This window comes from Sorghum bicolor, chromosome 2 (genome assembly GCF_000003195.3).
Source record: "Sorghum bicolor cultivar BTx623 chromosome 2, Sorghum_bicolor_NCBIv3, whole genome shotgun sequence".
NCBI classification, from domain to species: Eukaryota; Viridiplantae; Streptophyta; class Magnoliopsida; order Poales; family Poaceae; genus Sorghum; species Sorghum bicolor.
The window spans coordinates 47,359,010-47,383,695 of record NC_012871.2 but is presented as its reverse complement, the minus strand read 5'-3'; the positions used below and the strand labels follow the sequence as shown (position 1 = coordinate 47,383,695).

Below are 24,686 nucleotides of genomic sequence, written 5' to 3'. Positions count from 1 at the left end.
CAAAAATCAAGGTTGACCATTTCTCTCCGTACAAAGACGTAAATAATGGACAAAACACATCAAATTTGCAGCCCGTTCTTTCTTCGAGACCGATGACTTTTTCCTTTCTGGTTGGTTCGAACAAGACAAGCACGAAAGCTTGCCGAACAATCGAATCAAAGCATCGAACAGCAGCAACAACAACATGACATTCTAGCACGAAGCACCGGGCGTTGTACGCATCCTCGGCGTCCAGGAATCGCGGGCCCACCACTGCCCGCATTTCCTTCCCCCGAAGCCGAGCCGTCCGCGAAGCGAACCACCCGGCCACCCCGCGCTACCTCCTCCGACTCCGAGCGAATTCTTCACGAGACCCCGGACTTCCTTCTAGAACCTCCTCCGCCCCCGCCCAATCCCTTGACCGGGCCACGCCCGAGCGAGACTACTAGGGGGTTCCGGCGCCGCCGTCGGGGGTGATGGCGCTGGAGCTGCGCCTGGCCTCGGCTTCGCCGCCGGCGGGCGGCGGCTTGGCGCAGCCGCCGCCCCTCGCCCCGCCAGGGAAGGAGCAGCAGGTGGCCGGCGTGGGGATTCTGCTGCAGATCTCCATGCTCGTGCTCTCCTTCGTCCTCGGCCACGTCCTGCGCCGCCACCGCTTCTACTACCTCCCCGAGGCCAGCGCCTCGCTCCTCATCGGTACATACGCATCACCACCATGCCTTACCTACCTCCCTGGCCGCCCTCCTCCCACGGCGTGTGAATTTGGAAGTAAGGAGTCCCGGTGGATCACGGGAGTTATTTCAGGGATGTAGGATGGTCGAAGGGATCGATCACTTCTGTGCACCTGCAGCAGTAGGAACTCGGGGGTATTCCAGGCTGAAATGTTAGGCATAGACGCATAGTGGCTACTCACTGTGCTACACTGTGGCTGCGGGCGATTCATTTAGGACGATGATGTTAGATGCTACAAGTCCTTAGTTCTGAAGTTCATTTAGTATGCTTCGTCGAGTTCATACAAAATTGGAGCATGTCCATGTTGTAAAACTTATGAAAAACATAATGGTTAGTTCATCATTGCTTTTGTTCCTTGACATGTTGACTATCATCAGTACCTGTCCGAACAGCTTTTAACTCAGTGGCCTGTATCCTCAGGATGCAATGCCTACGTTCAGTTCAGTTTCACATCTCTAGTCTCCTCCTTTTTTTTTTCTTCCAAACAATCATCTCTAGGCTCCTTGCTCCTTGACTCTCTAAGGAAAGTAACTGCTGAATGTTAACTCAAAATGGCCTCTTTTGGTCAATACTTATTTCTAACTTTGCCGTGTTTGAATTGTTATAGACATAAACCTGAAATTCATGTCACCATCCCTTTCTATAGCACTAGGCAAATTGTTTTCGTGGTACTTTTAACTTGGATAAAGGAGATTTCTGTTTTGTTGCTACCATTTCTATTTGAAATCCTTATTTGTGATGTCATACTAAAGATGTTGATAGAGCAAGTTTATTTGAGGGTAAATGGTTATGGTAATCCCCTTGAAGAAAGTTATCCAAAATGTGCCCTCTAGCTCTAGGCAATGTGAGTCATTGAACTATCTCTAAAGTATGGAAATAAGAACCTTTGGTTTAGTGAAAAGACAAAAAATCATCTTCGTGGGGTATGTAATCTTGATCACTGAAATTTATTGCAGTAATACACATTGAGTGGTACCTTTGAAAGAAAAAAAATTCTTCTATTGAAGCCTATGGGCCTGTCATGGTTTTATGTTGACTGATGTCATAAGGTGACTTGGTAGCTTGTGCTAAATGGTACATGATGACTAGATTAGATCAGAATCATCTTTTACCTTCATCCTCATATCAACAAATGGGGTGATAGGATATTGCCTAACTTGAATGGGGTGCTAGTGCTGAAGTGCGCATTAGGGAGGAGTTCTTTTCTCAAACCATGCAGGAGGACTGTGTGTCATTTCATTAAGGTAGATAAACAAGTACATGGGTCTAGGAGACCCAACCCGAGCACCAGGACACACACAGCACAACAATGCGCCACAAACTAAAAGACGGCCAACAACACCCATGACTTAAGCTCCAGAGGGGAGCGACCTGGATAAAAGCTGTGTGAGCTTGGAGGCCCTGGCCATACACCAAATACCACCCTCCATGCACACAGCAATGGTAACCTCCTGAACATTCAGCCTCAAGTTCTGGAAGACACAATCATTACGATGCTTCCATCATTAGGGAGTAGTTACAGCTCTGGTGTTTGGCTAGGGCTCAACGGGTTTCTCATCTGCTTGCTCTTGCACCTACTGACAATTGATTTGTTGGTTGAGGTCGTTTTTGACGTGATTATTTTTAGTGGCGAGCATGTATAAATGGTGTGTGGTGTCTGTATGGGTTCTAAACCATTTTCTTCTTCTTAATATAATCATATGCATCTCTCATGTTTGTCCAAGAAAAAAATTATGTCAACAATGCATACTTGTAGCTGTAGGGTAAAGCATGCTGGGAGGTTATATCCATTGCAGTCAAGCAAAATTGCTTCCCAAAACATCACACAAGAGGACTTAAAAAGTTTTTTTGGTATTTATTATGGACTGACAAATTTCAACACTCAAGTTTGATCACCAGAAAAAAAAAATGCACAATTCCATGTAGTGATTCACAATAGCTTCTGTTGTTTGATTAATGAGAACCACCGGAAAAAGTAGGCTTCTTGTATGTAAAGTGTGCTTCTGTGAAGCCAATTACTTAGGTGAGTCAGCCAATCAGAATCAGTAAAAAGAATGTAGGGAGAAACAATTGGGTGCTTTCCATTATTCTTGTTGTTATTGTACCTTCTTTAAATTGGTGCTCCCTCAAGGTCTATTTATTTGATTTTTGGCTCATGCACAGTGCAGCCATTCTTTAACTGTGGAACTTCAATGTTTCTATTGCAGGCTTAGTTGTTGGTGGCCTGGCTAATATTTCAAATACAGAGACCAACACAAGGTTTGTATTGTTTTTGCAATTTTATTTGTTATACATTTTCAATATCTGTTCATTCATTGTGATTTAAATTTGCACAAGATTTGAGCATGCTACGATTGATTGTCCTGTTTACTTCAATTTCCAGGACGTGGTTCAACTTCCATGAAGAGTTCTTCTTCTTGTTCTTATTACCTCCGATAATATTATATCCTTTTTTGCAATTATTTTCTCCTATCACTTGGATTTTCTTGATGAAAAGAAAGGTCTACTACCTACCATAATGCTTATCCATAGCATTTGTACTGGTGTACTTTCAAATATTAAATTTGTATTCCTTGACTTCAATATACCCAGTCGGGATTCAGCTTATCTCCGGTTAGTACTTCACCATGGCTACATATTTCTTTATCTAAGCTACCTTTTGAAATCTCTTAATTGATTTACAGAAACCATTCTTTGCAAACTTTGGGGCTATCGTAACTTTTGCAATTCTTGGGACATTCATTGCTTCTGTTGTGACAGGAGTTCTTGTGTAAGCAATTAACAAACTCTGTTGACCAGGTTTGCTGAAATATTTTGTTTCCTGAGTCTATTCTTTATTATACTGCAGCTATCTTGGTGGGCTGACATTTCTAATGTACAAGCTTCCACTGGTTGAATGCCTTATGTTTGGTGCTCTCATATCTGCAACTGACCCTGTCACAGTGCTATCAATATTCCAGGTCCGTGGATTTGTTTTTGTTGTAATTCTTGAACTTGTAGTTTGATATCATTTTCAACACCATTTTAAACACCATTTTAATGAAATGTTTGACCTTATCCCTATGTTTCTTATCTACGAATTAATGCAAAGTTTGGCCAGGATCTCACCAGTTAATATTTAAAGTTGTCTCTGTTCTTTGAAGAAGCTCCAGTGTTCTAGTTTCTCATTTATGAAACATTACATGCTTATTGATTGATACTTTAGTTGTTAGTGATTTTAAGTATGCTCTTTAGCCTAGGTTTATTGTAACAATCAGTAAATCATATTTTACACATTAAGTTGGGGATTTGAAAGAGATATGTGGAATTTATTTTGATCATCCCTGCCTTGTAGCATTTTTAAAGCCTAACCAGCCCAACTATGCAGCCTATTATTCATTTGTTCAAAATAGAAAGCTAGTCATAGAAAGTTTTGCTGGCTACTAAAATAAATATTAGCTTATGCAGTTGCATGTCAGATAGTAACCTAAGCTGCAGTGTGAAATGAACAATAGGGGTCTGTTTGGTTTCATGGCTTATTTCTAGCCTGGCTAGATTTCAAGCCTGGACAAGCTTAACCTGTGCACAACAAGCCAAGCTCTAGTTGTTTGGTTGCTTGTATTATCTAAGCCTGGTTAAAGAATGATATGTTTGGTTGCCTGGATTACTTTGTATAGAATGAAACTGGTAAAGATACCTCCTTTCACCCATTTACACAAACATGTGGTGGGTACATCACGGTGGTGGAATTTGCTACTTGACGCCATGGCTGTTGAGCATGGCGAGCACCTCCTCTACATCCGGCAAGCACGACGAGCACCTGGGCACCTGGACGAGCACCTCCTCCACACCTGGACAAGCATGGAAGTGAAGCCAAGCGACACGGACGCTCTAACCGTGTTTCGATGGGGAGGAGCAGGCGTGCACAGGGCTCATGGACCTTGGCGGCGACTGCAAGGCACACAACATGCTCACCGTGCTCGCCTGGGTCTTCCTCTAGGCGTCGTGCACTCGTGCTGCTCGCCGTTGCCTCCATGGCTGATGTCATCTAGCTCGTCCTCGGCAGCTTCGTCGTCGCCCTCTTCTTCTCCGAGCACGGGATCAGCTCAGAGCATGGCGAGCATCTCGGAGAAGGAGCACGACAGCACGACACTCGCCTGCGGACCCCGGCTTGCCACCACGAGATCTCGCCGCCAAAGGGGAGGAGCACGGACACCTCGCGAGCTCATCGTCGAGCACCGCGGGAGCCTTTTGCGTTGATGGCCGGAGCATGCTGGCAGCGCTGGATCTCGCAGTGTGGTGGGTGCTGACTTCGTAGGTGGAGGGACGCCGGCCGAGCACGCAGAGCAGCAGAGGATTGGCGAGCATAGGACCATAGAGAATCGAACGCACACGGTGAGAAGGCCGGTGGTGATGAGATGGGTGGAGAAGCAGGCGAGCGGCTTGGCCAAGCCTGGCCCCAGAAAAACGAATGTAGCGTCCGTTTTCTGGGAGCCAGGCTAGGAGGCGTATGGCGGCCTGCTAGAGCCTGGCTATGGGCCGAAAAGGAGCAACCAAACAACTCTATTTGAGCCCCAGCAGGCCTGTACAGGGATAGTCAGTCTACCAAACAGACCCTAGATGACTTGATACTATCAGAACTTAAGGTTATCTGGAAAGGAAAAGGCTCATTCCCACTATCTGATAAAAAGTGGATAAAAAATCTTAGTGCCATTGTTTTCTCATAGAGTTATAACTGTTTATGGTAGTTATAAGTTTCAAAATGAAAATCCATGATAATCAGTATATACTGATGATTCATCAGAACAGATGTCATCTTTAGCTGTAAAGTTAATGTAGATTTCATCAGTTTAGTGAAGTTGTGCTAAGCAACCATTCTTACATGCTCTATTAGACATCCTTACTCCTTAGTCTTTCATTAAACAGATTCTGTTCCAGTGCTAACCATGGCCTAGATTTAAGTACACATTAGGCTGGGAAAATGTCTGATTCTGAAGGTTGTCCATAGACTGATAATATACAACTCTTTGAATTTGTTTCTGTACAGGAACTGGGCTCTGATGTTAACTTGTATGCTTTGGTGTTTGGAGAATCTGTTTTGAATGATGCGGTCTGTTTTCACTTCTTTCCAGTTTATGTAAGAATAGTCCATATTTGTACTTATGACTAACTTGCCTGTATCCCTGTTTGGAATGGACAGATGGCAATTTCTCTTTACAGGTCTGCCCTGGCTCTGAGCTGATGCATATTTTTTCAAAACCATATGCTTCTTGCTTACATACATACTTTTCTTCAGAACAATGTCATCAGTCAGAAGTCATGCAGCAGGTGGCGAGAATCTTTTTATGATGATTCTCCAATTTCTTGAAACCTTTGTTGGTTCAATGTCATCAGGTTGCACTTTTGCTTCACATTCAGTTGCACATGGCTCTAAAGTTTACAAAATTTTGTTCTCTACTATCGTGTGCATATGGAATATGGCACTTCACGTCTTGCAAGATTTAGTACTGGGGAATTTCCATTTCTACCATTTTTTAGAATCTAAGGCTTTGTCTTTTGCTGAACCTATAAATAGGCAAAATGGTCTAGGTGCAATTTTGTTTCAACTGAATCTGCTGCAGCATTTGCCTGTTTGGTTGTTTTTACATCTACAGTCTTACAATAAGCATTGGTAAAATATCATGTTACGAATCTAACAGTATAGTTGAATACTGGGCTATTCTTTACCAAAAGGTACACGGTCACATTATCATGTTTTCAAAGCACAAAAGCACGTGTTCCTGTTCGCTTTCTTTAAACTGCCCTGGGTCAGATTCCTATTTTTAGCTTCCTATCATATTTATTTGCACCATCACTTTTGGAAACAATATCGATTTGAGCAGTGAAAGTATCATGTTGAGCTGCTGAACCTTGCAGTGTCATGGAGTAGTTTTGTTTTAATGTTTCAAGCCTTCGGTGATCAGTTATTTTATATCACTTATTTTTCTTCTGTCATTCTTGAAACAACAAACCAAGAGAGACTCTCTTGCTTAAATGATATTTGTTGCATGTCTCTTTTGAGTTAAGGATGGATTTTTTCTGGGAATAAACATATTTTCACTCTTCTAAAGTTTCTCTGATTTTGTATTTTTTCCTGTCCTTATTCATTCACGAGCTTATATAACTGTTCCATATCCTGTTTGCAGGTGTGGGAGTTGGATTTATCTCTGCTCTTATATCCTTTTTCCTAAGTCTTAAATCCAAATGTTTGTTTCAATTATTTCTATCATATGAATGAATAGCTATGAGCACCTATTACAATTGATCTGTGATCTAATGTAATGTGCTTTTAATTTTTTGTCAGATGTATTGTGGAGCATATTTTGATCAACTCAATATATTTTCTCTTTTAGCCAACTTACACAGCAAATTTGTTAGCAACTTGGCATACTTTTTTTTTTACTTTGTTCTTCTCGCCTAATACATGTAGTAGTTAGTGAATCTGTAGTGTTGACTTCTAGAAAGCTTGATGCAAACTTGGAGCATTTTATTTGCTATTGTACACCAGCTACTCTACTGTGCATTGAGTTACTATATGATCTTGTGAACCCTTGACCACTTAATACCTATTCAAATATGCTGGATTGGACGTTGACAAGTAAGTCACCTTGCTGCCTGTTTTCACTTTCAGTATTTCTTTTGTTCCTACTGACTGGTATATGTTAATTTATTTACTGATCTGCTTACTCTTTCAGTCTGCAGAACTTGGAGTGCTGCCTTTTTGTTCTCTTTCCATACTTTTCGTAAGAATACTTCTAAACTTCAATGTATTTTTCCCTTTTGGGAGATCTATTTCAGTGGAACTTTGTGGACTATATACAGGTACATGTTAGCTGAAGGACTCGGCTTGTCAGGGATTGTTTCTATATTATTTACGGGGATGGTAAGTGCTATTGCCATTCACCATATTGTATATTCATGCTTGTACTGTGGCTATACCTGACACATTTCATATTTATCCTCAGGTTATGAAGCATTACACATATTCCAATCTGTCAGACAACTCACAACGCTTTGTTTCCGCCTTTTTCCATTTACTGTCATCTTTAGCTGAAACATTTGTGTAAGCATCAGGAGCACTTTTAGTTGAGTAATTGCCTAATTGGAAAATATAACCATGCACTTTGTTCCTTATTTTCTTCTAGGTTCATTTATATGGGATTCGATATTGCCATGGAAGAGCATAGCTGGTCACATGTTGGCTTCATCTTCTTCTCAATTGTATCCTTAAAAATCATTTCATCCATTTAACTAAAGAACAATTACTGGTCGTGGACTTTCAATTGTCTAGCTTAAGTTTGGTTCCTTGACTTATTCAAAAACAGATATTCATAGTTGTTGCAAGGTACTGCTACAATATCCCTTTACAACTGTAGTAGTTACTAAATTACATAGCCACATATCTATGTTTGTTTCTCTATAGTTTGTAGCAATGCTTATCTTGGGACTTACATGAATTTTATCATTGTGCAATGCCTATACTGAGATTTGAGGTGTTTGGTTTGAGGAATCGGGTGATCCATCACCTTCTTTGCTTCTTATTTTCATGCTTGCTTTGAGGAATAGAATTGGTTGATCCGTGAACACTTCATCCTTGACAAGCACTCTACAGTAAAGTACTCTAGAAAAATGATCTATTCCAAAAATTTGATCTATTTTATCCAAGTTAAGCCTCAATGCATGTGACAAACAATCGGCTGCATTCTTACTGCTTTCATTTGTTGGAGGACTTTATATCCAATATGTTCTTTTTTCGCTTCAAGGTAAACTTATGCATCTTTTTAATGTATAGGGCTGCAAATGTCTTTTCTTGTGCATACTTGGTTAACATGTCTCGGCCACAACATCGGCGTATACCTCTAAAGCATCAAAAAGCACTCTGGTTCAGCGGTTGGTGCCATTATAGTTATGATTTTGTACAGTAAACTGACAATTTATGATTCTCATTGCTATTTTGTTTGGCAAACAGGTCTTAGAGGGGCCATGGCTTTTGCACTTGCTCTCCAATCTGTGCATGAACTTCCTGAAGGACATGGAAAAACGATATTCACCACTACCACAGCCATTGTTGTTTTGACGGTAATTACTTAGTTTTGACACTTCTTTTTTGCCACAGGACATCTCACATAAACTAGAGTGCCCATATGTGATTAAATGGAGCAGTGTCTTTGTTACAGCTTGGTAACATACATGTCGATTGCAGTTCCATGAGATAATGCACTAGGGTTGTAGTTCAGTTACAACTGTCACAGTGCTTGTAGTTTGGTGCACTCGTAGCATTTGCTGGTTGCCTATTGCAAAGCTAAAATGTAAATTCTGCGAACTCATATATATTAATTAAATTTAGTAGCATGCACATTCTGTCTGTTAAGCAAACATGTTTTCTTTGTAAAAGGTTGAAATTATAGGCTTTCTGAAATGCCATATGTTATGGTCTCACCATCTGTGAATATGGTGGTCGTGGTAACTGAAGAAAGTACCGTCTGGTGTGCTGCTGGGCCAGGGATCTGAGGAACTTGGTTGTGGGACAAGCATGGTTTCCTTCCCTGGTTTAGATCGTATTATTGCTCACCTATCTTCTACCTGTGGCGTGATTTTTCTAATTAACTAGTATGTGTGGGCATGTGGCTTTCATATTTTTATTCCTTCTTCTTTAATAAAATAAAATGACACTCTACTCTCCTGCATGTTCAAAGAAAAAAAATGCTATATATTGGAATGAAACACAACATAACCATTATATCTTTACAAGTCTACTTTATTGTTTTTTTTTTGAAATCTCTACTTTATTGCTTTGATCAACTATGACTAATCACCCAGGTACTTCTCATTGGAGGGTCGACAGGGACTATGCTTGAAGCTTTGGATGTTGTTGGAGATGAAAACACATCAATAGAAGTAAGACTTGCTTATCTTATAGCTTACTTGTATGAGACATGTGACTATGACCATTCTATAGTATTTGGAATATCTAGTGGAATTCACATTTTGGGATGAGTTCATAGACATTCAATTTTCCGAACGAGTTACTTGTATTTTAACATTTTATAAATGGAAGAATCTGTCTTCTAGTCTCCACTAGGATGGGCACTGGTAAACTTCTGTGCAGTTTGCTACAGCACACTCTGGCTATTGTACTACAATATGACATCGGGGAGGGGGCTGTTCTTTTAATATTGTGGCGTCTGAGTGAGACAGGGAGAATACCATAAAGGTAGCCAAAATATTAAAACTACAGTACCAAAATTTGGCTATTTTGTTAAGGGGTTTGTTGGTACTGCTCCAGACAGACCTAGACTATGCTTAGTGGAAGTGTGGTTGACTATCCACCTTTAGTCTCACTCATTTAAATGATTTTAGGTTATTTTACTCTTTTGTGTCACACTATTTCCTTTCTTTTAACACATCTGAGGCCCTTAAAAAAACATGTGAGGCTATTTAACATTTCTATTTTCACCATTCTTAGAATTACGAGGACAACAATGGTTATATGCCTCCAAGTTATGAAGAAGGTACATCATCTGGGGGAGGATTGAGAATGAAACTCAAACAATTCCACAAAAGGTATTTGTTCTGTGTTTTCATTTTCTTAGAGGTCATGTCACAGAAACAATAGCTTATCCTTTTTTCTAATGATGATGCAGCACGACATCATTCACTGCCCTTGACAAGAACTATCTCACTCCATTCTTCACCAGTCAAACAGACGACGATGACGATGACTTCAGTGAGTGACTTATTTGTTTAACAATTGTGCAGTAAATGATGTCACCAAACTATGGAATTGATAGTTTGTGTGCTACTTATGATTACTTGTGTAGCATAATTATCTTCGTTCTTTATATAGTCTACTAAATCTTGTCAGTTTCCTTGGCTATTCATACAAACACTGATTCTCCCATTTATTTCTGAAATTGTTTGCTCTCTAATTCATTGCAGCCGGTCAGCAACCCCAAAACCGAAGGCTCGCATTTTATGATCAATAGTAGAATTTGATACTCTACATATCAAGCTAAATACACGGAGCAGAACTGACGTGCATGACAGCGTGTGTGATTTGGTTGAACAAAATATAGCAGGAGCATACGTAGTTGAGTAGCATATGGCAGAGCATATCTGTATACTGTAGGACAGAAATCATAAGGCTCGAATCAGTTGTTCCCCTTGGGGATGAGGATGATGATAGCCAGGCAGCATGTATATATTTCTAGGCCGACTTGGGAATTTCGTGGGGCTCCAGATGAAAAGCAGAGTGTTGTTAGAACTTTGTCTGGTTATTATAGACCTTACCTTGAGTAAGGTTGATTGTAATAAACCAGATCATTGTTCAATATGTCGGCTATTATGCGCTTGTTCTAAAGTGACGCGTTGCACCAGTTGTCTCACTGGCTGGTTGCGTACTATAATAATGGTCCCATGGTTGATTATGAAGATTCTCCACAGCACTGAAAGCAAATATCATCCCAGGTCAGGAAAGTACGTTGATGTTTATTATTCCGACGTTACGTTTACTCCTATTTTAAGAAAGTACTCCCTCTATCTAGGAAGGTATGCAACAATGGGTTGTGTTCCAAATAAAGTTGTTCATGTTTAACTAAATTTCTAGTGAATAATATTCATATTTATGACTCTAAATTAATTTAGTATGGAAATATATTTCATGACTAATCTAATGATATTTATTTATGTTATAAATATTTATAGTTTTTTAATCTATATAATTGGTCAAACATAATACTTAAACATGGTTCTGTTCTAAAATTGTATGTTTTTCTGGACTTGAGTAATTCGGTATTGAAATGGTTGGCGTGGTTTAGGTTTGAACTGGAATTTTAGCTCAGGTACTGCCATTAACATGTAGGGATTGAGCTAGCTGGTGAGCTGGAGCCGATGATGCTCCGGAAAGTTGTCCTCTACCATTCTCTGCCATTCTTGTGACAGGAAGGGGCAACATGGTACATAGATTGTGAATCTTATTTTTTTTTGAAATCGCTAAGATCATTATAATAGAATCGAAAATACAACTATCTACATTTGCTAAATATATACAAGGTTCACCATGGAAGGGATATGAGAGAATCATGTAACAGATGTACCCTCGATCGCAACAGTAGTGAACTCCTAGCTAGTATCTGAACTGTAATGTATACAGGGTGGGGTGGGTAAATCTAACAAGACCATATATAAGCACTACTTGATAAATTTCTCCACTTCGCTGATGTCAACAAACTCGTTCAGCCCACTTGCGAGCAAAAACCTAGAATCCAGAAGCACAAAATAAATAAAATTTCTAAAAGTTGAGTGAGGATAATTAATTAGGATCTGTCTCTGTACCTCTGATGAAGATCCTTTGCCATGGATTTGCAACCACCAGGAACATAGGACTGCATGTTCAGTGCTATATTGGGGTTATGCACACTTTGACGAAGGTGGACCATGCCTAGTGCTCTCTCATTCTCGTCGTAAAGTTTCGCTCTGCTTTCACAAAGTAGCGAGCATTCGATAGTCAGTCATCGTGGTGGCAATGCGTGGACTGACTTAATTAGAAGAGTACGTACGACTTTGTGGTGAGTGGTGAAACATGTAAGCATGTACTTTAGATGATACCTGTACATGTATGCATCGACATCGATGGGACGATCATTTGAGTCCTCGAGGCATCCCTCGGACACTGAGCAATCCCCGCAATCATCGAGCACCCAACCGGAAAGTTTGTCCTCCTAATTAATATTCATATTCATCAGTATTCTACTCAGGCCATATATATCGAATCGACCTATCATCAGAATTAATATATAATTCATGGTGAAATTCGTGTAAAAACTTATATTACCATGATGTATTTCTTGAAAGCCTCCACTGCCTGTGTCGCCCTTTGTTTGGCATGCTTGGGCTCCCCCAAGACGTCCATCCTCAAGAGCACGGACTCTGCGGGCTCCTCCAGATCCGCGATGAGGCTCCCTACCCCTCCCTCCACCCCTGCCAGCTTCATCCGGACCATCTCAATGATGATCTTCACCACCATGTAGGCGCCGTCGTCGAGGAAGTAGTTCTCCCTGAGCGCGCCGTGCCCGGTGGTCTCCATCATCAGGTGCGTCTCCACGCCGTCGTCGTTGAGCTGCACGCCCTTGTCGATCACGTTGCGGTAGCCGACGCGGTACAGGCAGTGGCGTCCCCCTCTGGACTCGATGAACCTCGTGAGCCCGTCGCTGGCGCGCGCGTCCGTGACGACCATGGTGCCCCCGTGCTCGCCCAGCACGATGGCCGACATGAGCGCGATGAGGCGGTCGCCGTTGATGGCCGCGCCCCCGGCGTCCACCACGCCGCTGCGGTCCACGTCCGTGTCGAAGACGACGCCCAGGTCCGCGCCCTGCGCCAGCACGGCGCCCCGGGTCAGCGACATGGCCGTCGCGTCCTCCGGGTTGGGCATGTGGTTGGGGAACCGCCCGTCGGGATCCAGGTGCAGGCTGCCCGTGGTGTCGGCGCCCAGCTTCTCCAGCACGTCCCGCGTGAAGAACCCGCCGCACCCGTTGCCGGCGTTCACCACGACCTTGAACCCCCTCAGCGGCGTGTCGTAGTGCTCCGGGTGCGCCACGCGCTGCTTGATGATGTCGCGGAGGTGCTGCGCGTAGGCGCTCATCAGGTCCACGCGCATCACCACCGGCGGCGGCGGCGGCGTGTCTCCGAGGCCCATCTTCCGGCGCGCCACGTACTTCTGCGCCGCGCGGTCGCAGATGGTCTCGACGTCGCCCGAGGTGAGCCCGCCGCGCTTGGTGAAGAACTTGAGGCCGTTGCGGGTGTAGGGGAGGTGTGACGCCGTCAGCTGCATGCATGCAACGGTAAACAAACATATATGCATGCATGCATGCATGACACAAACGTATATAAAGCGTTGTTACTATTAATTAGTTTATTGTTGTTATTATTATTACCATGATAGAGGCGTCATAGTTGAAGCGTGGCAGTATGGTGCTCATGAAGCAGGCCGGCGTGGTGGCGAGCCCCATGTCGAAGACGGAGCAGCCGGCGCTGGCGAGCCCCGCGAAGAGCGCCGCGCCGAGCCGCGGCCCCGACAGCCGAGGGTCGCGGCCGACGGACACCCGGAGCTGCTGCTGGGGCTCCTCGCCCCGGAGCCGGAGCTCCTCCTCCCGCAGCCACTCCCCGAAGCTCTCGGCGATGGCCTCGACGGCCAGCGGGGTGAGGTCCACGGCACGGCATTTCTCGCCCTCCAGCGCGACGCCCCGCACGTCCGACCCGTTCTGCAGCCGCCGGATGCTGTCGCCCTCCTCCTCGCCGCCGGCCACACCCGCGACGCCGATGGGCGGCTGCCCACGGGAGCTCGCCGCCGTGGCCCTTGTCGTCGTCACCTGCTGCTGGCCGCTGCTTCGTCTCTTCCACGACAGCAGAGGAGGAGGAGGAGCAGGGCAGCACCGGGCCACGCCGCGGCTCGCGTGCTTGCATGATGACGATGATGGCTGTAGAGTGGCCGGCGAAGTGGTGACCATGGCCATAGCATGCAGCGACGAGTCAGCAAATATGATGGCACAATGCCAATGATGCATGAATCATCGGAGACCGGAGAAGATATACGCGTCGATCGGCCTGGCCTGGGAAATATCTCGACGAGAAAGAGATATGGATATTTTGGCCGGGTGCAGTCGGTCGAGGCCAGCAGGGAGGGAGTTCTTCGTCGTCGGGATGCTTAATTCGGACTTGATGATAGAGCATGTGGGGTGGAGGCGTGTGATAGCTTTTTGTGTTTTGAGAATGAGGCGTGTGATAGCTAGTTCTGTGGTGCTGAGAGATAGTAGTAGGCCAGTAGCTAGCTGCATCTGCATTAGAATGCCCAAGCTAGGCGCCAATCTGCCACGCCCACGCGTGGGCGGACTGGAGATTTTTTATTGAAAGCAAATAAAGGTTCACAAAATAAAAGCTGGGGTTACTAGCGCACACAGAAACCGAAAGTGCAAGAGAAAAGCAGACCTATCCTATTACAAGTTTACTAGGCAGGATCAGATTTCTCAAATATCTGAAACATTGATATTTGGGAAAGCGTTAAATTCACACCTGCTATACTGACGGACGTCTCTAATTTTTGGCCAGCGGAGTCGTCGGTCAGACAAGATCAACACGCGCAAGATCAACGCGCGTATGTAAGAAGATATTATTACAAACGCGTGTGGTGTTCTCCGAGTCTGATATAGCGGGGGTCTAAAGCTATAGACGTGTCTCAGCTTGTTATCGTGCAAACGTTTGTTCATAACACGTGTCTCGAGTAACATCTCTTATTGCAGACGCATATGCTTTTGCAGATGCTTGTTCACAACACACATCTCGAGTACTTATAGTTGTATCATATATGCGTTCTATACGTGTGCCGGTAGTAAACATGTGTAGTATATCCTAAACGTGTGTCTATAGTACCCACAGTAGTTATGACATGTAAATTGTAGTAGATGCAAGTTAGGCTATGTAGGAATTAATGTATATGGTTAAAAAATTGTACGTACAAGCAATTGGTGATAGTAAATATCACTGCAGCCATTGACAAACTGCAACAATATATTGTATATAATGCATAGATCGATGCATTTCTAGCAAAAGTATTTGTAGGGAATTACACAGAGTTTGCATCATTGAGTTTTACTACTACTACTACCCTATTATATCGTCAACAAGTCATCACATTAGTTGCTGGTGCCCGTTGTTGATGCAAAAGTGGATCTGCAAACACAAAGGGCTAATACCCGAATCAAACGTTAAGGCGTGCCCGATTTGACCTTACAACCGACAAAGGTGGTAACTCGAATACTTTGGTCCCGACAACAGCGATGCGCCCGGATGTCACGACCAAGAGGTATTCACGCGGAACTCGAGAATTCATCGAGTTTTTGACTCGATGAATTCTTAAGAACTCGTAAGCAAAAGAAAATATGCGAGTTGACGAAGTCGTCGAGAAAGTAGATGCAAAAGTAGATGTAAAACTTGTGTATGATATTGATTGTGTTGACACCGTTTTTGGGCACGTGTCCATGTTTGGTAGAGTACAGGCCGGCAGGATAGGACGGCGGTGTTTTGTCTACAGGATGAATTACCGATGAGGATGGTTGCCGATGAAGGAGAGATTGAACGTGACTAAGTCTATGGGTAGTGATGTGTCTGTGCCGATGGCTACGACAAGGAAGTCTACCGATGACTATGACAAGGGAGTCTGTTGATGATACGGAGGGAGTCTGGGAGTTGCCGATCGGTTTGTGGAAATGTTCCAGCTCGTCATGGGAGGATAGCTTTACGTTTTCCTTAGTTATTTAAATCGTTTTGTATACGGATTCTATGTAATTTGGAATTCGAATTCTAGTCGTGTCTGGTTGAAGCTCTTTGAGCAGGGTATAAATATAGACCCTAGGGCCTTGTAAGAATCAATCAATAAAACACAAGTTTTTACTCATATTCTAGCATCTACTTTTCGACGACTTCGTCATACTTTTTCCTTTTCATTACGAGTTCTTAGGAATTCGTCGACTTAAGCTCGGCGCATTCTCAAGTTCCGCGTGAGTACCTCTTAGCCGTGACATCCGGGCGCATCGCTGTTGTCAGGACTAAAGTATTCGAGTTACCACCTTTGACGATAGTAAGGTCAAATCGGCTGGCACGCCTTAACGTTTGAATCGGGTATTAGCCCTTTGTGTTTGCAGATCAACTTTTGCACCAACACATCTTTTGGCACGCCCAGTGGGACAGATTCAAGATCAAGATCGACATGTCGACTTCTGAGTTTGATCAAGAGAACGTCATCCCGTGACGGAAGCCAATCTCAAGGATGAGCAGAAGCAAGCTATTGCCAAAGCCATGGAGGATTACAAGCAGCAATGCCTGAGGTCCTTCAGCATGAACAGGAGCGGTGAAGTGATTCAGAAGGATGCACTGCCGGCACCTCGGCAGGTTACTTTTAAGTCCAATCCTGGCAAACTTCAAGAGATGGTTGACAGCGCTATCAACCGTGCTTTGATCAACCAAGCTGGTGTACTGTCTAATACGGTTTTCAATGCCGTGGCAAGAACTTTCAAGGAAGGACAATTGCCACCAGATTATATGGGCCCTACTTATCATCAGCCAGGGTCCCCGGTGGTCACAGCTCCATCGGCTGCTGCGGCCGCTGCGGGTTCACAAACTACCGTTCCTCCAAGTACATTAGGAGTCACCAATGGACAGTCTATGCCGATGACAACTAATCCACAGACTTCAGATGGGCAGATTAAACTTGCCACAGATCTGTTAGCATCAGCAATGACATGGTTAACTCCTCCTCCCAACTGGTGGGGTTACGGCATGCCTCCAGAGTTAACGCCGGGTACATCGCAGACGACTGATATGAGAGGCAAGACTCCTATGGCATCGGCACCTCCCAATATGCCGATGAACCAGAGTCCCCAGTACACTACAACTACTACTGCAAGACCTTACACTGGGAATTCTCAAGCTCCAATGTTCCAGATGCCTAACGCATCGGCAGACTCGATGCTGATGCAACAGAGGTCTATGGCTCAATTAGGGTATGTCAATTCAATGATGATGCCCAATTACCAGTCATCGGCAGGTCCTATGCCGATGAACGCTAATAATGGATGGCTTGGGCAGCAAGTCTTTCCGCAGACGCCCCAACAGAGTCACCAGGCTACAGGGTTCCAGCAAGGACAGATCTATCCCAGATTCCAGAATCAGGGGATCCCTAACCAGTCAATGAATCTCGAGCAGCAGGTCAGCGGACAGCAGATTGGCGGGCAGCAGCTTGGTGGTCCACAGGTTGGAGGCCAGATGATCAACCCAATGTTCCGTGCAGATCGTACACCAAACAGACACGTGGAGGCTTACCAGCAGGCACCTGATCCGCAGCCGCCCCATCGGCAAGATGCCAATGCATACTGGGCCGATAAGATTGCTGAAGTAATGAGAGACCAATTCGGGATAAAACCCAAAGTCAATACTTACTCTTATCGGACACCGTATCCTCCTGCATACGACTTGATCCCGCTTCCACATCGGTACAAGGTACCGGATTTTACTAAGTTTTCTGGGCAGGATGACACGTCGACCATGGAACACGTCAACAGGTTCATCATTCAATGCGGAGAAGCTGGTAACAGGGACAAATTAAGGGTTCGTCTATTTTCATCATCATTGTCCGGATCGGCTTTTACTTGGTTCATATCACTACCTCCCAACTCAGTGATTACTTGGGCCGATCTGGAAAAACAGTTCCACAAATACTTCTTTTCTGGGGTCCATGAGAAAAAGATTACCGATTTGGTCAAATTGAGGCAGCGCAATGATGAATCGGTTGAAAGTTTTGTGCAAAGGATACGGGAAGTCAAGAACAAGTGCTATAGTCTGGTTCTGGACGATCGGCAGCTAGCCGATTTGGCTTTTCAGGGTTTGTTGCCACACATCAGGGACAAATATGCATCTCAGGAGTTTGAAAGCTTAAGTCATCTAGTGCAAAGAATCTCTGATCAAGACATCAAGCCGTTTGAGCCCAAGAGAGCATGGAACAAAAAGGTGTCGTTCGTTGATGAAGCAACAAGCTCGGATTCTGATGAGGAACCAGTCATCGGCTTGGCAGAGTGGGTGAAAAACAAGAAGCCGATGTCTTGTCCTTTTGGACATAAAGAGCCAGAGAAATTTGCGTTTGACACCGCTAAAGCTGATAGGATATTCGACTTTCTGCTCCAGGAAGGTCAGATCAAACTGTCACCTAATCACGTGATCCCATCGGCTGAAGAATTGAAAAGGATGAAATATCGCAAGTGGCACAATGCAACTTCTCATGACACTAACGAGTGCAAGGTGTTCAGGCAGCAACTGCAATCGGCTATAGAGTCTGGGAGAATCAAATTTGACAGCTCCAAGACCCAGAAGCCGATGAAGATTGACCAACATCCTTTCCCAACGAACATGTTGGATGCTAAGGGAAAAGCCAAGGTCTTAACCTCAGAAGCAGTCGAAAGAAGTGCATCGGTGGATCCTCAGCATCAAGTCACTACTGCCGATGCGAGGGGAAGAGGCTTGGTCCAGGAAGGTACCAGCTCAGGAAGGCCTCCCCGATCTGGAATTGTAATAACTCACAGAAGACCTCGGGAAACTTAGCAGCAATGAGAAGATCGGTACCGGCGCCAGCAAGAAGATTATCGTCGGGAAGAAGAAAGACGCCGACAGGAGTGGAATCGGCATAGGGATCACTGGAATTGCCCGTTCTTCATCCATTGCTGGGAGGAGAATATCAAGCTTCCTACTGTCAGAGATTGCCCTGAATGCAACGGTTACGGTCGGTACGACAGGTCCGATCAGAACTATCGTGATAATGATCGGCGCTTCGATGGGCCGATTAGAGGGAGAGCATCCGTCCATGATCAGCTGGGAGGCAGACTCAGTGTACACGACAGGCTTGGTGATCGTGTCCAGTATTTTCCCAGGAACCAGGAAGAACTTGAGGAGATGGCTAATGCACGAGTTCCCGATGAATTCATATTTTGCAGGGATGCCAATACGCATCGGATGGAGTCAAGGGAAAATCATCGCCCAGCAGCAAGGCAGAGACCGCTTCCTCCATTGCTCTTCTAAATAAATAATGAATGGGATCTGCAAGCGCACAGATTAATACCGATGCAGCATTTTAACTGGGAAGTATTCCAGGTATCGTTATTTATATTTTTACCACTGGAAAGGGATTAGCGATCATCACTATTGATTACAGAATAGAATATGAGATTGAGCATCTATCATTGCATGTATAATCGAGAACATTATATCTAACTCTTCATACAGGGATAAGTGTCACATAAAAATTATGTTGCACCGCTGGCTTTGAGCACTTTTGTACTAGTGGAGTGTTCACTTTGGGGCACTTGGCAAAGAAGCTCATTGCCGAGTGTCGGAAGAAAACACTCGGCAAAGAGACTTCTTTTGCCGAGTGTCAAAAAAAACACTCGGAAAAGAAAATTTTAAATCAAAATTTGAACCCCTAAACGAATTTAAATCAAAAAGTTTTTAACTACAAAGTTGTATAACTTCTCAAGATCTACAACATTTATTTTGATTATTTCTTCATTTGACAAAGCCAAAATAAATTTGTTTAGAAATTTTACATCTCTCTCTTATAGTTTATGAAACTACAAGAGAGATATATAAGATTTTAGAAAAATATTAGAATCACCATGTCGGATGAACATATGGCAAAATAACCAAAATAAACTCTGTAGATCTTAAGAAGTTATGAAATTTTGTATTTGGCAACTTTTTTATTTGAGTTCATCTTGTCATGCAAAACCGTGTTTTTAATTGAAAATTTTAAATTTTGAATTTCTTAAACAACCTTGGATGGAAAAAACTCTCTAAATAAAATTTGTAGATCTCAAAAAGTTATGAAACTTTGCAGTTGAGAATTTTTTGTTTTGGAATCATCTTATCATGCAAAAACTACGTTTGAATTTCTTAAATTTGAAATTCAAAATTTGTAAATGACATCGGATGGAGAAACTCCCTAAATAAAAATTGTAGATCCCAAAAAGTTATTAAACTTTGTAGTTGTTAACTTTTTGATTTGAAATCATTTAGGACCTCAAATAATTAATTTACACATAATTTGGTATAATATTTGAGGAATCGAAATGCAATATGAACACAAGTCATAGTGTGGTGCAGTGGTTAAGAGTGGAGAGTTTGAATCCCATGGGCTGCAAAGACGCAAAAAATTCCACTACTTGTCCAGCAGGTAGAGGCTAGCGGGCGTTGGCCTCCTATAAATTTTTTTCTCTTTTATTCGGATTTTTTTTGGATTTTTCAGATTTTTTTCATTTTTATCATTGCTGAGTATCGACACTCGGCAAAGCCTTTACCGAGTGCCCGAAAAATAGCACTCGGCAAAGACCGCTTTGCCGGCTAAAATTTTGCCGTGGGGTCTTTGCCGAATGTGGCACTCGGCAAAGACTTTTGCTGAGTGTATTTGGGCCTTTGCCGAGTGCCACAGACACTCGGCAAAGCATGGGTATCCTGCAGTGAATCCCTCTTGATTCTTCCCCAAATCCATTCCCACCTTCATCGATGGATAGATCTATCATTGGCCATCCAAATTCCCCCGTGTTTTCTATCTGTTGTGTGTCCCTTTCCCTACACTTTGTCTGTCTTCGTGTGTACCTGTGCCCATCCGTGATGGACGAGTTGTCGGGAGGCAGGTGCAATTGCTGAGCAAGGGCAGAGGAGATGTGATGCAAGAAGCACGGCCGACCGGCTGCCAGACTAAAGCGGCATTCAAAGGCTGCGGGATCCGGCTGGTTGGGACACCGGAGTCGGAGGACAGGGGGCCAGCGCCAGCCAACAAAGGAAAGCAAAGGGAGAGGAGTATCAACGCCTGCGTCTCTCCCTCACCAGCAGGGCGCAGATCCGCTCCATTCGCATCTCGGTCTCTCGACCTTGGCTCCATCTCAGCTCCCTGATCTTCATCAGCATCTTATCGGGGGGCTGGATCAACTCCCTGGTCTTCAATTTGGTGTTCGGCAGAACCTGGCCATCGATCTAGCTCAAGGTCATGTTGCTGCTCCTCATCCAAGGGAGCTGGGGACTGGCTCTCATCCCACTAGATCAGCTCCAATTACTGGGCAACAGGCTAGGACGCCAGCCTCAAGGGCGTCGGTGCCCGATGAATTTTCTAGCTTGGAACTGCCAGGGATCACGAGGGTCCCTGCGTACTTCAAAGATGCAACACCTACAATGTCTTCTAACCTCTACCAAAACTTAGGTTTGTTTCTTGTCTAAAACTAGAAATAGTTCTATATTCTGTACTTCGATTATCAATCGTTTTAACTTTTCAGATGCTTTTGTAGTTCAGTCGTAGGTGAAAGGTCGAGATGGCGGACCAGAGGGGAGGTGAATAGTCCTTTATAAAACTTAACACGTCGGCTAACCGAAATAAGTGTGGAACTAAAACTATCGGTCTAGCCAACTGGGAAATCTAGGGAGCTCTATCCTGCAGAACGAACTTGCGGGGCTTCTTCTTGTAGATGGGTGACTGTCCAGGCTGACCACGCAGCTCATCCACCTGACGCTGGAGGCGCTTCCCCGCCTGCTGTGCAACACGCAGCTCCTGCCTTAGTGCCACATTCATCTCCTGAATGGCACTAACGTGTCTCACAGTCGTATCCAGGGTAGGATCACCGGCAGGAGGTGCCAGGACATGCCATGTCCTGTCATCTGGGTCGTTGCGGGGAAGGAACCGATACCTATCCTCCTACATGGCCTCAAAACGGCGGCCATGGTAGTGAAAGTACGCGGCCTGAGCTGCATCCTCCATGCTCTCGTAGGCGGAAGCACGTCTAACCCTGCTCTCGTGGATGGACTCCACCTCGTCCGAGTTGTCGATGTTGTTCCGAGCTGTGATGATCACCTCGGCCTTCCAGTAGGTGTTCTCCAACGGGTGCTTGTGCTCCGAGCAAAGGTAGCGGACGGTGGCAGCAAACTCCGGGTAGTAGCTCGCCAACACACCCGTGAGCAGAGTGTGGTAGTGAGCGTCCTCGTCCGCCTCCATGAACTTGTTCCTGGAGGTCCATCCCATCTCCGGAACAACCTGTGGGTACTGAGGCGTCGGTGCTGAACCCGTCGACGCGTGGGGTGCAGGCGCAGGTGGTGCAGGTGGAACTGGAGCGGCAGCCTGCGGGATCGGTACCGCCATTGGTGTAGGAGCTGAAGGTGTAGGCGTAGGGGACCCCGTGTCCATCGGCTCCTCCTCCTCGCCGCCACCAGAGGCCACGACCTTGGGCTCAGGTACGGGTGCTGGTGCTGGTACAGGTGCAGGTACTGGGGCTGGTGCTGGTGCAACTGGCGGAGCACGGGCGGCGATGAAGAGGGCACGGTACGCGGCTGCGCTGCGACGAGGCATCTATAAATTTTATTTTAAGAATTAGAATCAATATGTTTACAAAAATAGAACAGTGGGTAAGAATATATAATTTTAATAAAATAACAAGAAAGTAAAGTGAGCAGTGAAATAAATAAAGCGAAAATAAAAACCCTAAAATCGACTGTTTCTACCTAGGTTTGCGTCCTACAGTCAGCCTTGCTTTGGTACCAATTTGTCACACCCAAATTTAAGGATAAATTTGAGTACAATAATCTCATGTGCGCCCCAGGAATAGTCGCGCACATAAGTCGACAAATTACAAATGTATCATCACAAGTGTCTTACATAACGTTATTACAACACAAATATATCAAAGTCTGCGACAAACGGAAAATGTAACTCATAACTAGCTATGATAAGATAGCTCCAACACAGGGACGACCGACTAGGGGATCGCCAACCTAGAAGTCCTCCGGAAATTCCTCGTAGTAGCTGTCATCTGTTACCCATCCGGGATTTTGTCCAAAAAGAAATATAAAGACAAGCGTGAGTACTCTCGTACTCCGCAAGCATAACATAGGATTTTATGCGGCTCAAAAAGGTCAGACACTGGCTACTGCAGTTAGCATTTTAATTGGTCAATGTTTTAATCCTATTTAATCATCAATTATGCTTAAGCTCCCAATTAACCCAAAAGAGCACATGATAATAACACCGTTAACCTTCACGGCTAACACCATCACCATCACGGTTAAACCACATTAATCATCACGATCAATGCATCAGATTTTCATAAGTTATTTCCCATAACCATCCACACCCAACTATTCCGTAAGGGTCCAAGGCCGCTCATGTCCGAGAGCACGGCTAGTATACCAGTTTGATCAAACTCTGCGCAGAGGTGTGCACTTTTTCCGTAAGTCGTGTTACCCATATGCCCGGGGTTTGCAAGACCCACTAACACTGCCAAGGTGAGCGGGCAAGGAACACTATGAAGCCTTCCATAGGCCACGTCTAACCAGTTAGGGCCGCGAGGTTTCCTCGGCAAGCAGATATAGAGAACCCCCTTTCCTATGGCACATTTCCATCACGGCTATACACATAGGAACAGAAGCAGTTCTATTCCCATCGTGGCAAGCCCCTCTTGCGCCCTTTCGGGTAACCTCTAACTAGCTAGATGAGATCCTATTACTGAGCTAAAGTTAGAGCCATATAACCATCACGGTTGCACTGTAAGTCTCGGATTGTCGCTTACAGAGAAGTCCTTACGGAGGGTCTAGGTCAACCCGACCGAAGTCAATTGCACCATAGCCCTTTTTCCCAACATTTATCATCATATTCATTAAAGTCAGAGTGATAGTAAAGTCGCAATTAATTAAAGCACTAGCAAAGCTACCCACATGCATTCTACCCATAGGTGTCATAAATATATAGTCAGGTAGCTAGGATGTCCTTAGGGTTACCAATTTAGACACATGCAGATGCGTAATTAATTAAGTGAATAGGTGTACAAGGGAAACCCATGTTATACTTGCCTTCGGTGAAGGGGAACTGCTGCTGGTCCTGCTGCTCCTCGAAGTAAAATGGATCACCCACGGACACGTCATCGTCTGCGCTCGATCGGTACCACACAACAACACGCATCCAGGTTCATTCATACAAGCAAAGAATCATTTAATTAGAACAGTACACCAACAGATAAAAAATGAATAAAATATTTAAAAACAGAACCTACGTTTCGCTACGATCACATAGATACGAAGATCACGAAAATCGGAGCTAAAACGACCAAGTTACGACTTTTCGGCGATTTCCTATAGGCATTTAATTAATTAAACCTAACCCTGAAAATAAAAAGTTGCAAACTACAGAAACAGTAGTACTATCATGTAGAGAATTTAATTACGAACCTAACGCAATTCGAACGGGTCAAATCGGAGCTATAACGAATATTTTATGGCCAAAACACTGCAGTGGCAAATCTGTAAATAAAGCATATTTAAACGAATTTAAATAAATAAAGAAATTCTGGAATTTCTCTGGCCGAGGACTGCGGGGCAAAAACATAGTT

At 44.3% G+C, this 24,686-nt stretch overlaps 2 protein-coding genes across 2 annotated transcripts; one reads left to right on the top strand and one right to left on the bottom strand.

Annotated features, from left to right (window-relative positions):
• LOC110432497 (sodium/hydrogen exchanger 6) lies at positions 162-11,159 on the top strand. The gene is made up of 22 exons (XM_021453011.1): positions 162-672; positions 2,916-2,967; positions 3,092-3,151; positions 3,297-3,321; positions 3,393-3,478; positions 3,557-3,668; positions 5,735-5,797; positions 5,888-5,907; positions 5,984-6,081; positions 6,873-6,901; positions 7,293-7,324; positions 7,422-7,469; positions 7,549-7,609; positions 7,692-7,789; positions 7,872-7,947; positions 8,052-8,071; positions 8,519-8,616; positions 8,696-8,805; positions 9,547-9,624; positions 10,193-10,290; positions 10,371-10,453; positions 10,666-11,159. The coding sequence occupies exons 1-22, from the start codon at positions 456-458 to the stop codon at positions 10,710-10,712; spliced, it is 1,611 nt and encodes a 536-aa protein (XP_021308686.1). The 5' UTR covers positions 162-455; the 3' UTR covers positions 10,713-11,159.
• On the bottom strand, positions 11,687-14,453 carry LOC8063488 (phosphomannomutase/phosphoglucomutase). Its single transcript, XM_002459927.2, has 5 exons — positions 13,659-14,453; positions 12,560-13,549; positions 12,334-12,446; positions 12,061-12,201; positions 11,687-11,983 (listed from the first exon to the last, which is right to left on the bottom strand). Exons 1-5 carry the CDS (start codon positions 14,286-14,288, stop codon positions 11,917-11,919), a joined length of 1,941 nt encoding a protein of 646 aa, XP_002459972.2. The 5' UTR covers positions 14,289-14,453; the 3' UTR covers positions 11,687-11,916.

What these genes read in the sequence shown, in the direction of transcription:
- LOC110432497 (XM_021453011.1), top strand. Translation starts at nt 456, where the DNA reads ATGGCGCTGGAGCTGCGCCTGGCCTCGGCTTCGCCGCCGGCGGGCGGC. An exon ending in TTGGATTTATCTCTGCTCTT is followed by an intron (nt 6,902 to 7,292) that starts ATATCCTTTTTC and finishes ACCACTTAATAC; the next exon opens with CTATTCAAATATGCTGGATT. An exon ending in CGACGATGACGATGACTTCA is followed by an intron (nt 10,454 to 10,665) that starts GTGAGTGACTTA and finishes AATTCATTGCAG; the next exon opens with CCGGTCAGCAACCCCAAAAC.
- LOC8063488 (XM_002459927.2), bottom strand. Translation starts at nt 14,288, where the DNA reads ATGCATCATTGGCATTGTGCCATCATATTTGCTGACTCGTCGCTGCAT. An exon ending in CTTTCAAGAAATACATCATG is followed by an intron (nt 12,447 to 12,559) that starts GTAATATAAGTT and finishes AATATTAATTAG; the next exon opens with GAGGACAAACTTTCCGGTTG. An exon ending in GTCGATGCATACATGTACAG is followed by an intron (nt 12,202 to 12,333) that starts GTATCATCTAAA and finishes TTGTGAAAGCAG; the next exon opens with AGCGAAACTTTACGACGAGA.